Below are 14,340 nucleotides of genomic sequence, written 5' to 3'. Positions count from 1 at the left end.
GAATCTGGTAAGTGACAGAAGCCATCTTCTGGGTCTTAAAGCCTCCTTTGGTGGCCTCATGCTAACTAGACTGCAGGTCAAAGGAAGTGACCACTGACAGTTTCAAGGTATAGAAAGTGAATTTGAAAATGTTGCTAAATTAAAAGAGACTCAGATACTAATAAACACACATCCTAACCTCAGTTGCTCTTCTTGCAAATGTTTATTTCTAATTGAGATTATAAATGGGCTCAAAATCTAGTTACCTGTTCCTAGCTCTCATTCACTGCATCATTAAATATAAAGATTAATATAGTGAGTATATCATTTCATTGCTAAATAACCTACAATAGAAGTGATTAGATTCAGAACTAATTTTTCTCAATAGATCCTGCTGTGTCTGGGTTTCTTTCTTTACATCCACCTTTAACCCATAATTTCCATGCCATATATATATTTGAAATTCACGTATTGGTCAAAGATTTCATTTGGTATGCTAATAAACCAGTTTTGCAGATGGTTTAAAAAGTCATTAGACCAATCAAAATTCATGTTCAATAAACATATCAAACAATCAGTTTGGGGATTAGTATTTTCATTAGTCTTCAGCAGTTTTCTAAACTTATCCTTGATTCTTTCTCAAACCTCCCCACATCTACCACTTTTCCACAGCTATATCCATGCTTGTGTACTATTTTCCCATAGCAGATATATAATAAAATAAATATATAGGAAATAAGCCTGTACTTAGTGTTAAGTATTAGAACTTTTCCATGCATGAAGAACAGAAAGAAAAGAGAGGAAGATTGAAAAGTTCACCTTTAGGATCACCTTCATATCTCTTAAACTTTGGACAGGACTGTTATTTTTATATCTATTAAAAGTAAAATCAGTTTCCAACAGAATTTGTGAAAAAGCTTCTCATGTATTGTGGCTGGTAGTTTTATTTATAAGAAATGAAATGGGGCATATTTTGCTGTTTTTTCTGTTTTTTTTTTTTTCTCAAGGAAATGATTGCATTTCTTTACATTATTAGATAAAACCTAAATACATTACACTTTCAACAAACTATTTTATAATTTCAGATTTAAAGGTCATACCTTGTTTTTGAGCAGGCCGACCATTGCTGTGCAGTTGAAGTGTAGGTCAGGTTTCATTTTTAAATGCCTTTGGACAGATCTTTTCCTGATAATTGGAGAAATGGTCTCTGAGGGCCAATTCCACCTTGTGGCTGGATTCAGAGCCCAGTGATCCCACATGGCATGGAATAATCACCCCTGGGAAATGTCCCCTTCTCCTCTCGCAGCTGGCAGTGTCAAAAATTTGTTCTCTAGTTTGGCATACATTTATTATCTATAGATAAAGGAGATGTTGGGAGTGAATTTTCTGGCAAAGAGATGCATTATGTCCTATATTATTGAGATAGCAGGTGAAAAAATAGCAGCATGTTTTGGCCTGAATTAGTCAGTGATTTGCCTGTGCGCAGCACACACAGAACTAAGGGATTTCATAAGCACGCAAAGCTGCCCTGTAACACCTTTTCCTCACCAAATGAAAAACAATGCTGCTTTTAAATTTGGCTTTTGAGTTACAAGCTGTACGTGTAGTTTCATATGGGTTTCTTTTTTTTAAACATATCATATTTGGTTAGTTGGCCTTTTAGGGATCCTTACGCAGTATCACTGTTGACATGGATCATGTTGTTCAGCAACATCACACATAGTGGCAGGGATTCTGTATCGGGGACCAGATGGAATGATGTCCAGCTCAGATCACTGTATGTAACTTGGGTCCCTTCTCATCACTTCGCAGATGTATAACCTTTTCAGTTATCCCAAATGGCATAAAGGGATATAAAACTGTATCTTCAGAAATAAATTTCTTTCTTTATTACTGCTGTTTTTATTGACATATCCGTGGAATAAAATCTATGCCTGAACTCTTAAAAATGCATGATTACCTAGAGTGTTGAAATCCTATTTAAAAATTATTTTACTTAAAAATTAGAAACAAAATGAAGTGCTATTTCTGTAAACTCAAGAAGAGTTTTGCTAGTCCATAACTGGTAAAAAAGTGAAATCCTATTTCTGATTGCTTGTCCTTGGAGCAAACTTCAACAAACATTTCTGGGGTGCTTACTGTTGACACCCCAGTAAACTCAGAGACTAGTGATAGCACAGTGAGCACAGTGAATATAGTAAGTTTAACTCACAGTCTTTATACTGCTGATCAGTACTCCATAAAACCTGTTCAAAATTATAGTGTTATTTCAGGGCCCCCCTACAATTTTATTAATTAGACATCCATTCAGCTTTTTTTCCTTTAACTTCCAAAAGCAATACTTTTCCCTGAAATTAGATAAAATGGCCTATAGAAAAAGGCTTAAGCTCCATTTCATTTTTTTTTTAAGATTTTTTATTTATTTATTTGACAGACAGAGATCACAAGAAGGCAGAGAGAGAGAGCAGGCTCCCCGCTGAGCAGAAAGTGGGGCTCGATCCCAGGACCCTGAGATCATGACCTGAGCCGAAGGCAGAGGCTTAACCCACTGAGCCACCCAGACACCCCTTAAGCTCCATTTCTAATTAACACACTTATTTATTTATTTATTTATTTATTTATTTTCAGCGTAACAGTATTCATTGTTTTTGCACCACACCCAGTACTCCATGCAATACGTGCCCTCCCTAATACCCACCACCTGGCTCCCCCAACCTCCCACCCCCTGCCCCTTCAAAACCCTCAGGTTGTTTTTCAGGGTCCATAGTCTCTCATGGCTCATCTCCCCCTCCAATTTCCCTCAACTCCCTTCTCCTCTCCATCTCCCCATGTCCTCCATGTTATTTGTTATGCTCCGCAAATAAGTGAAACCATATGATAATTGACTCTCTCTGCTTGACTTATTTCACTCAGCATAATCTCTTCCAGTTCCGTCCATGTTGCTACAAAAGTTGCGTATTCATCCTTTCTGATGGAGGCATAATACTCCATAGTGTATATGGACCACATCTTCCTTATCCATTCGTCCGTTGAAGGGCCCTTATAGCATGAAGGGCATGCTATAAACATTGGGGTACAGATGGCCCTTCTTTTCACTACATCTGTATCTTTGGGGTAAATACCCAGTAGTGCAATTGCAGGATCATAGGGAAGCTCTATTTTTAATTTCCTGAGGAATCTCCACACTGTTCTCCAAAGTGGCTGCACCAACTTGCATTCCCACCAACAGTGTAAGAGGGTTCCCCTTTCTCCACATCCTCTCCAACACATGTTGTTTCTTGTCTTGCTAATTTTGGCCATTCTAACTGTCTAATTAACACACTTAAGTCACATCACTGCTGTAACTAATTGGTGAATCTAGGTGTATGAGAGTACCTCATTCTGTTCTCGAAACTTTCCTATAGTTTGAACTTATATCAAAATGTGGAAAAAAAAGAAAAAAGTTACCAGTGATCTGCCTGGGCATTATGAAAGGGAGACTAGTAAGATATTGGAAATAGAGCATTCTAATAATGAAAGAAAATTCCAAGGAAATCTGAAAACTTGTTGAATGTAATTGACTTCTTCAGGGTTATGGCAGTAATATTAGATACGGTGACGTCCTGCTTGAACGACACACTCATGCTGAGAGCATTTATTCTCTATGACAGTCATCACATTCCGAGCCAACAGCCTTTCCCTTTTGGAAATAATGAAGAAAAGCAAATACAATTTTCAAAATCCTTCACAGGGACCAAGCAGATCAAAAACCCTTTAATCATCACAACAGACAGGTCGTACTTACTATTCTTTTACTTTGGAAAGACTCAAAGCGAGATACGGTCCACATCTTAGAGGAACGGCTGTCCAAGGACTTTTTCCATCAGTTATCTGCCACTGTCTCCATGAAATTTTATCTATTCCCTTTAAAATTTTTTTAATTAGCTTATAGGGATTGAGCTTGAAAGAAGGCTTGACTTCATTGGTCTTCCTCACAGTTGCAGTTGGAAATTTTCATCTGGGTTTGGTTGACCCTTAAGTCACTAACACTGCGGCGGATGTGGAGTCAGGACCCTCTTTGGCGGCCCGTGAATCAGCCTCAGTTCTGGTTAGCTATGCATCCCTCCGCTTGTGCCTGGCACGTTGAAGCGCCATTAGGGCAGGGCGCGCATGCTCTTTATCTCCGCCCGTCCAACACTTAGCATAGTGCATGATAAGTCATCCGTCCGCATTAAATATTTGTCGATGAATTACTTTGAAAGCATTTTCGTGAACTAGAAAGCGTTTGAGAAATGGAAGGCATTTTTAACTTGTAATTATTCAGTAGAAAGAGACGCAGTGCCTGTCTGAGGATTTAAAAATCTTGTTGGTGTTTTATAATCTTAGAGCATACGAATTGCTTGTGCTTTCTGAAGATGCTTCCAGTTTATTTGAAACAAATAAAATTTTCTCCTGCATCCTGAAAGTAGACCTGCAAAACTAAATCATAGTCTGAAGGATGACTGAAACAGACTCCAGCCCTGAGAAAATCCATGGCTATAACAGTGGTGGCAGCGTGCTAGAGAAGGTTCCCTACAAACTCTGGATGGCCACACCTTAGAGTTAGAACCTCAGAGGTTCCTATGTCTTTCTTTGTATAAAAACTTAAAATAGCTGTTGTTACTCACGAAGAAGTTTTCCTCCTTCCTTCCTTGTTTACCATGTCCATTAACTAAGCTGAAAAGGAAATCAGTAATTTTTTTTTTTTTTTTTTTGGCTGCACTAGAGTGAACAGGTGAACAATGAGCATTTGCGAGATACTGGCAAACCCTCTTAAAAATTAATACTATCGGGGCGCCTGGGTGGCTCAGTGGGTTAAAGCCTCTGCCTTCGGCTCAGGTCATGATCCCAGGGTCCTGGGATCGAGCCCTGCATCGGGCTCTCTGCTCAGCAAGGAGCCTGCTTCCTCCCCTCTCTCTCTCTGCCTGCCTCTCTGCCTACTTGTGATCTATGTCTGTCAAATAAAGAAATAAAATCTTTAAAAAAAAATTAATACTATCAAATAATCTTATAACTGGTCAATGTTGATGACAGTAAAAGGGGGGTCTCTGGATAGGAGAGTGTGGGAAGTTCTATTTTAAGTGAGGTAAATAGCTTCTTTGTAGCATGTGCATTGGTTAGCTCATGTTCAGAAAATTCGAAAAGGGAAATAATGCCTTTCTTTTGTAATGAAAAAGGCAGTTCTTTAGGTGTTAATTGTTTAAAATGCATAGCTCATACACTCTGATCAGAGAAGAAGTTGCGTTTTGGTGAGAGAGTATTTCAAGCTATCTATTTTGATTGTGTTTAGTGCTTATGAGGAGGACATGCCTCAATGTATAACCTTTTCTCCAGGTTATTTTGTGTATCTCTCTCTAAAGGTTAGCGTGGGTTCTTGTTCTGATGCCAGTGAGCTAGGACTGTCTTTAAGGGTGTCTAAAGTTCCAGTTCAGATAGGGACCAGCTCTGTCTTGGTCCTCATGTGTTCTTTTTGGCCCTAATCAGGAATTTTATAAGTCAAGTATCTTTTTTTTTTTTTTTAAAGATTTTATTTATTTATTTGACAGACAGATTACAAGTAGGCAAGAGAGGCAGGCAGGGAGAGAGAGGAGGAAGCAGGCTCTCCACGGAGCAGAGAGCCCGATGTGGGGCTCGATCCCAGGACCCCGGGATCACGACCCGAGCCGAAGGCAGAGGCCTTAACCCACTGAGCCACCCAGGCGCCCCTAAGTCAAGTATCTTTTAATCAGTGCTTATTTTTTTTGCTTCACAACCTAATGTCTGTTTCTTTGGAGGTACCGTGCATATGATTTAGTGGATCTTTTTACATTAATATTAATGCTGTGGGAATTATGACTAGCTCCTCTTAGATACTTAATACTTCAGACTATGATTCTTATTAGGGAATATTTTCTTTTATACAAACACAGAGTCTATAAATAGCGTTGTATGGGAGGAAAACAGAAGACTGGTTGATTCTAGTTTAGTCAGATGGAAAGGGGAGCAGGGGTAAATTTATATTCTGAAAGGTTTATATCATGTATTTATGTCATGTATTTCAATAGAGTGTTGAACATGAAACTATTATTGGCCATTTGATCTTTTTGTCATTATGTTATCCATATGTGCCCATAGGATTCACAAATGATGCTGCCAAGTCAGCAGGAGGCAACATTTTTGTTTGTGTTCCCCATTACCCACCAATGCTGGCCTTCTAGGGCTCTCCCATTCTCCAGGCAAACCCTAGCCTTTCATGGTTCTCTTAAATTCCTCACCGGGGGCCACATCATTCAGGAAAGGCCCCTCCCTAACTGTCTCTATCCATTGACCTTCAGGCTATTTTCTGGGACCAGCCAGTCCTCAAATCCCTCATCTCTGAGGCCCCCCTGACCAGTTGTCCCACTTAGCTGGGTGTCATCCCTCCCGTGAATTTATCACTTTCCACCCTTCTCAAGATCCTAAGAAACATTAAGTATTCTTGGGGTGGCCTGGGAAATGAACAAACTCTTTATTTCTGATTTCACTTCCTTGACCTCGGAAATGATATTGTTCTGTTACCCATTCATTCCTTTGCAGATAACCAAGCTGAAAATAGATAGCAACCCTTTTGCCAAAGGCTTCCGGGACTCCTCCAGGCTCACTGACATTGAGAGGTAATGAGAATTTTCTATTTACTTTTCTGTCCAGATAAGATAAAGAGAAGAGTGAGTTTGTAAGAACACAGTCCTTTCAACACCAAAGTGCCATAACCTTACTGTAGATAGTTTCCGATCCCACACCCCACCTTCCCTTCCACCTAGAAGCCCTGTAGACAGGGCTTTAAGCTGCTTAAACTGGGACAGCTGCCGCACCTGCATCTGTGTTTGCGAGGAGGTGGTTTCTTTGGTCAGGACATTGACTCAACTGTAAAAAATAGGATTACTTCCTTATCAAAGACTCAGTTCTTTTGATGATGCTAAGCTTCCTCTCTTAGGTGGCAATCTGCAGAGACATGGAATCTTGATAGCCTTTGCTTTCTGAAGTGGACATATTTGCTAGCATGAAGAATATGAGTAGTTTGGAACTTTGAAGCAAGGAGATGTCATTTAATTCAAGGCCCATATTTTAAACGTGGCATAGGCTGCTTATATTTAATAGGAGAGACATTAGGTCTCAGAACCTTTAAGAAGACAAACGAGAATCATGTGCCTATAACTTACTCCGCTTTTAACTTAATTAAAATGGTTTATGCAGTGTGAGATCCTCTATGTGGTGAGTAATGTCTATGTTGAGATCTGTAGCTTGCCCATAGGAATATCAAAAAAATAATGCATTTTTTTAGGGAGAAGATTTTTCAACCTAACTGATTATTTGTATCCCTTACCCGTACTATGGAACTTTCTGTACTTCTTTTTTGTGTGAGAATATTTAAGTTCTACTCTCTTGGCAGATTTCAATTATACAATACAGTGTTATCAACTCTAGTCACTATGTTATACCTTAGGTCTTTAGACCTTATTCATCTTCTCTATGTCTTTTATGTGGTCCGGAGTCTACATTTGACAGGTGGTATACCCTAGCCACCAGGCCTCTGGTGTATTTTACCTCCAAATCTTTGTGTGATTTCCTCTCCACCAACTGCTACACATTTCTGTCACACTCTTTGTTACCTGACACATGGTCACGTCTCCTGATTTTGCCACTTCTCTCCAACCTGTCCTAGAAATGCAAATGAAGGGGTCATTGCACATTTTAGCAATATCTGTCTGATCCTTCCCTCTGCCCTCCCAAGTAGCAGGTATAACGGGGTGGTTTTGATTTGGAGGAAAAGATACAGAGGCTCAGTAGGGAGGCAGAGAAGCCAGCAGGAGAGGCTGAGAGTGGAGCAGGTGCTGTGGGATTTAAATAAAAGAGAGAAATCAAGTCATTGGAGAACTTGACAAATGGTTGAGGGTGCTGAGATCAGGGAAGGAAACTTGAGCTTGTGGTTGAAAGTCGATTGCAGACTGCACTGAGACACCAAATGGATAGCTCCCCAGTGAGGTGGGACATAGGCAAGCAGATTGGCCTTGAGATCCAAGTCAGAGAGAATGTGGCATTAGCAGTGTGGGTGACAAATAAGTCCATTGATAAAGGCTGCTGTCATTCAGGCATGACCTTTTTCATCTCTTATTTCTGGAGAGCCAGAAGCAATGAACCTCTCCATTTCAGTCAGGTAGCAGGTGAGAATGAAGACAGTGGCTCAGTGCGACAGTAGTGGTGTGTTTTTACCTTCTGTCTCAGATCAAGGGGTGAGCATGATCTACTGGGAGACAAACTCATGTGTTAAGAGTCCCAGCTCTGCCTTCTACTGGCTGAGTGATCCTGGAGAAGTCTCCTAGCCTCTGTCCCCTGACCTAGAAGATGGGAAAAATAACCTCGCTCATTCAAAGGTTTATTTTGAGAATCAAGTAAGGTGGCATTTACGAAACAGTTTATAAATCTAAAAAATGTGAAATAATTATAATTTTTTGCCCCATTTAAGTGTACTTCTTAATAGTCTTAATAAACTACTCCTGGAGTAAAAATAACCCCTATTTGCACGTGTGCTCACGAGATACGAGTCCCCAGACTGCCCTTTAGAACAGCAGATTTGATAATGCATGCAGGCACATTTTCCACTGATCGAATAAACATCCTGCTGTGGGGAGCACTCACATGTCTATGAAGCTGAGTAGCTTTCAATGGTCTGAGGGCGAAGAGAGCATCTTCTGTGACCAGCTGAAAGTTTGCAGGATGACCTAACTAGTGTGAAATTGGCCAAGGTTTTGGATTTCATTTCCAGGTATTTAAGTCTGAATTTTCCCTAAACAGCCTTTGGGGATGGGTCAAATCAGATCAATTGATCTTTAGAGACCTAAAGAAATTAAATTAGTCTGGAGTCAGTTACTGCACTAAACCATCTAGTAATTGAATTGCTCCTTGTAACTGATTGAAAACAGCCCTATCTGTAACAATATAGGGGACTTTTCCTATAAGAGATCTGAGACAAAAACACATCTTTTTATGACATGATGACAGAAATTGCACTTTTCTAACCTAATTGAATATGATGTTATAAATATGTGACCTTAATGATTTCAAGTTTCCTGTTCCAGATTTACAACTTCTGTGTGGGACACCCAAAGAGAAATGTCGTTGGGACTGGATCTGTTTGCCTTATACTTCCAAACTCATTGTATTATTTCCTCTACAATTGCAAAAGCGTTTGGAATGCTGTATAAGGCATTACAATTTCCCTGCTCTCATTTTACTAGGTCCTGTGCAGACACTTGAATGTCTCGAATGCTCCATGTGTAGTCTTACTCTCCAGTGACAGCATCTCCTTCATTCATTAGATGCTTTGCACATATACCTATAATGGACAGCTTAGAAGCAAACCAAAAGCCCAAAGGGATTTCTTAATATAACCGAATTTATAGTTATTTTGTTCAGGAAAAGAATTATCTGCTGGCGTGTCAGAGAATAATAAACAGACTGTCACTTAGTGTTTTCTTTTTTGGGGGGGGGACTTTGTACAGTAAGGGAAAGCACAGTGTTACTTTTGAGGAAAAATAACTAGGAGCGTTTTTCAGTGATTTCTTCAAAATTTTCTTTTGTTAGTTTTTTTTTTCTCCAAAGAGAGTTCATGCTCATTGTAGAAAAATACTAACAAATAAGAAAAAGAGCTTAAATAAGTAACAAATCCCATTCACTCAGAGATAACCACTGGCAAAGATATTCTTCCAGGTACTTTCCTATGCCATGTATGAACATTTACTTCCTTTAAAGTTTATATACATATTATTTTTATTTTTTTATTTTTTAAGATTTTATTTATTTATTTGACAGAGAGAGGTCACAAGTAGGCAGAGAGGCAGGCAGAGAGAGCGGGGAAGCAGGCCCCCTGCTGAGCAGAGAGCCCGATGTGGGGCTTGATCCCAGGACCCTGGGATCATGACCCGAGGCGAAGGCAGAGGCTTTAACCCACTGAGCCACCCAGGCGCCCTGCATACATACTATTTTTAATAATTTCTGCTTAATATCAGTAGATATGTCTGCAGTATACTTTTTAATGGCTGCCTAATTTTCTACTGTATATGATCATTTATTTGACCAATCCTATATCTGAGTTATTTAGGTTTCCCACTTTTCATTATTTCAGACAGACCTAGGAGGAAAATATATACCTTTCCTATATTCTTTATTATTACCATAGGATAAATACTAACAAATAAAAATGCTGGGTCTAGGTATATACTTTTTTTATTTTTATTTTTATTTTTTGTGCCAAATGGCGTTTTTATTAAAGCGTGAGGACAGGACCCATGGGCAGAAAGGGATGTACTTTTTTAAATCATAATCTTTTTATTTGTTAAAATTTTGAGAAAGACCTAAATATTCACTAATAGAAAAACGGTTTAATAAATGTGTACGGCCATGCAATGGAATTTTAAAAAATCATGGTAACATATGCAACATAAAGTTTACCATTTTAATCATTTTTTTAAAAGATTTTATTTATGTATTTGACAGAGATCACAAGTAGGCAGAGAGGCAGGCGGGGTGGAGGGGAAGCAGGCTCCCTGCTGAGCCGAGAGCCCGATGTGGGGCTCGACCCCAGGACCCTGAGATCATGACCTGAGCTGAAGGCAGAGGCTTAACCCACTGAGCCACCCAGGTGCCCCCATTTTAATCATTTTTAAGTAAACAATTCAGTGGCATTAAGTATATTCACAATGTTGTGCAACCATCCCCATATTACATTTTACATTTACATTTACAGTGTTTCCATCATCCTAAATAGAAAATCGGTACTCATTAAATAGTAACTCTCCATTCCTCCTCCCCCAGCCCCTGGTAACATCTGTTCTACTTTCTGTCTTTATGATTTTGCCTAGTTTAGATACTTTATATAATTGGAAAGATAATACATGCTTTTAAGGCTTTTCATACAAACTGCCAGGTTTCCCTCAAGAATGATTGTCCATGGCATTGTCAAGAGTGCCCATTTCTGGGGTGCCTGGGTGGCTCAGTGGGTTAAGCCTCTGCCTTCAGCTCAGGTCATGATCCCAGGGTCCTGGGATTGAGCCCAGATCCCAGGGTCCTGGGATTGAGCCCCGCATCGGGCTTTCTGCTCAGCAGGGAGCCTGCTTCCCCCTCTCTCTCTCTGCCTGCCTCTCTGCCTACTTGTGATCTCTCTCCCTCTGTCAAATAGATAAATAAAATCTTTAAAAGAAAAAAAAAAGGAGTGCCCCTTTCTTGTACCCTTGTCAAACATAATTTTTCATCTTTGCCAATTTGATAGGAAACTTGTACTTTCTTTTGTAAATTGGCCTGTTTATGTCATTAGCTTTTTTTTTTCCTTTTGGATTGTTTATCTTTTATTGATCTATGTAAGCTACTTACATTAGTATTTTTATTGCTTGTATATTGGAACCATTTTATCACTTTGAAATTAGCTTTCTATATATGTTTTTGATAAGTAGAATATTTTATCATGAAAATATTATTTAAAAATATACAGGGACATGTCTTTTTTATAAGTGGTTCCAATACCATGTATTAGCTAACATATTCTTTTCCTACTTATTTATAATTCCCTCTACCATATACTAATTTTTTGCCTGTAGTAGTTTTTGTAGTCTGTTTATTGATCTTTCAATATTGTTTTTATTTTTGTAAATTGATAAAATACATAAATATTTGATGATACTTAGATACCTGATATGGCAAACTCCAAACCTTTTTACTTGTTATTTTCAAATTTTCTTTATATTCTTTGATATTTACACTTCTAGTCTTTGGAACCATTTTGTCAGGTCTTCCCAAAAAAGTCTTTGGAATTTTGACTGGGCTTATGTTCAATTTATACAGTGATTTGGGAGAGAAAATTGGTATCTTTACAGTTTTGGAACTTCCCTCTAGGAATACGTCATATATTTGCCCTTTTAATGAAATGTCTTCTTAAGTTCTTTATAAGTTTTGATATTTTCTTTCTTTTTTTTTTTTTAAGATTTCTTTTTATTTATTTGACAGACAAATCACAAGTAGGCAGAGAGGTGGGGAGGGTGGAGACAGGGTTGGGGGTAGTGGGGTGGGGGTGAAGTAGGCTCCCTGCTGAGCAGAGAGCCTGAGGCAGGGGCTCCTTGGTGGGGCTGGATCCCAGGACCCTGAGATTATGACCTGAGCCAAAGGCAGAGGCTTAACCCACCGAGCCATCCCGGTGCCCCAGAAGTTTTGATATTTTCAAGTTTGTAAGTCCTGCCTGTATTTTCTTAGGATTATAGCTAGGTCTACTAGAACTACACTGTCCAATTTAATCAATAGCTACTGCCCAGAGATGGCTAGTGAGGGCTTGAAATGTAGCTTTTCTACATTGAGATGTGCTATAAGTACAAAAAACAAACCCCATGATTTTGAAGGCTCCTTGCACAAAGAAGGAAAATATCTCAAGAACAGTTTTAAAATATTGTTAGGTGTTAAAAAATATTTTTGACATATGTTCGGTTAAATATATTAAAATTAATTTCACCTATTTTTAAAAAATGTGATATCTAGACTATTTAAAATTGCATATATGGCTCACACTACCTTTGTATTGAATAGTACTGTAGTAGAGTTTTTTGGGAGGAAAGAGCTTGCTTTTGGAAGTAGAATTTTTAATTAGAAATCTACATAGTTTAGTCTGTAAAAAGCTATTGATTCCTATGTCTTTGGCGTACTGCCATTTTACTGAACTTCAAAAAAATAGTTTTAATAATTTTTCCTTTTAGTCTCTTGAATTTTCCAGTTAGATTGCTATATAATTTGTAAAAAATGATAATTTTATCTATTTCTTTCTAATAGCTATGCTTTTAAAAATGTCTTTTCCTTGTATTGAACTAACTTAAATTTTCCAGGACCCTACTGAAAAGTAATGATGATTGTTGGCATTTTTCTCTTGTTCTTGACTTGTTTAACAATGCTTCTAATGTTTGATCATTATATATGATTTTCATTGGCTCTGGGTTTCAGGAGGATATTCTTTCTTATATTGAGGCAATACCCTTCTATGCCTAAAGAATTTTTTGTTATTCTGAATATTAGTTGAAATTATATTTAATGCTCTTTTAACATTTGAGACAGTTTTATTTTTCTACTTTAAAATAATAATAGTATCAATTATACTCATAGTGTCTATGCTGAATTTTCCATTTATTCCTAGAATAAATCCTGTCTTGATTTTATCTGGCTTTCTTATAATACATGGTGGATTTAATTTACTTGTATTGTACTTAAGTTTTGTTTTTTTTTTTAATCAGTCTTTGAAACAGATATGACTTTTTTCTTCTGTCAGTTTTTGGTATCAGGTTTCTACTAGTTTGTTCAAATGAGTTGAAATATGTTCCTTCTCTTTGTTGTCTGTATCAGTTTAAATAGCAAGGAAGTGATTTTACAGTCTTGCCTATAAATTCATCTGGGTGCAGTACTTTTTTTTTTTCTTTTCCTGTAAAGATTTTATCCATTTATTTTAAGAGAGAGAGAGCAAGAGAGCATGAATGGGAGGTGAGGAAGGGGCAGATGTGGGGCTTGATCCCAGGGCCCTGGCATCATGACCTGAGCAGAAGGCAGACAGTTAACCGACTGAGCCACCCAGGTGCCCTTGGGTGCAGTACTCTTATGGGGAAGACTTATTAAACTACTTAAGTTCCATAGTTTATCAGTAAATATATCCCATTTAATGCTCTTTGTCTTGGATTCTACTTTGCCTAGTATTATATTACTATGCTTTTAAAATTTTTGCTTTATTTGCCTTTTAATTTTTAAAAATCTCTTGTTACTACAGCAGGATACCCCCCTCTCTCTTGCATCATCAAATATCCTGACATTTCTTCCATGACGGAACAAACCTTCTCTTGATTCCACTTGTCTCTTCAATTACCGACTCTTCAGTTTTCTGCTCCGTCTCATAGTAAAGCTGCTTAAGAGTTGTGTGTATTCTCTTCCCTTTATCTTTCCTGCCCTGCCTTTCAGACTTTCACCCCCTTCTCTGCCATTCCACCCTTGTCTGGGTCACTGGTGACCTCTGCATGGCTAAATCCAGTGGTCACTCTCAGTCCTCATCTGCTTTGGCCTGTCAGTCGGGTTTGACACTGCTGTTTATTCTCTCCTACTTTTCTCCTGGTTTCTAAGACCTCTCACTCTTCCAGTTTTTATTCTCCTCTACTGGCCATTCTTTCTTCCCCCCATCCTTCTTGGTTCTTCCTCTTGTCCTCTGTCTTTAGACAGTGATGTGTTCTGGGCCTTGGTCCTGGGACCTGCTTTTCTCAGTCTGCACCTACTTCCTGGTTAATCTGACCCAGTTTTGTGCCATTATATGCTGAT

General features: G+C 38.5%; 1 protein-coding gene across 1 annotated transcript in view; it reads left to right on the top strand.

Annotated features, from left to right (window-relative positions):
- Nucleotides 1–14,340, top strand: part of TBX20 (T-box transcription factor 20) — a gene marked incomplete at both ends in the record, with an annotated part of 53,469 nt that overhangs the window by 15,581 nt on the left and 23,548 nt on the right. Inside the window, one exon of the mRNA XM_080818785.1 lies at nt 6,553–6,629. Within this exon, the coding sequence (XP_080674911.1) occupies nt 6,553–6,629 (77 nt within the window). The remainder of the gene's footprint in view (nt 1–6,552; nt 6,630–14,340) is intronic.

Source organism: Martes martes (genome assembly GCF_963455335.1).
Source record: "Martes martes genome assembly, chromosome: 11".
Taxonomy (NCBI): domain Eukaryota; kingdom Metazoa; phylum Chordata; class Mammalia; order Carnivora; family Mustelidae; genus Martes; species Martes martes.
The sequence above is the reverse complement of the archived record's forward strand: the minus strand, read 5'-3'. Positions and strand labels throughout refer to the sequence as shown.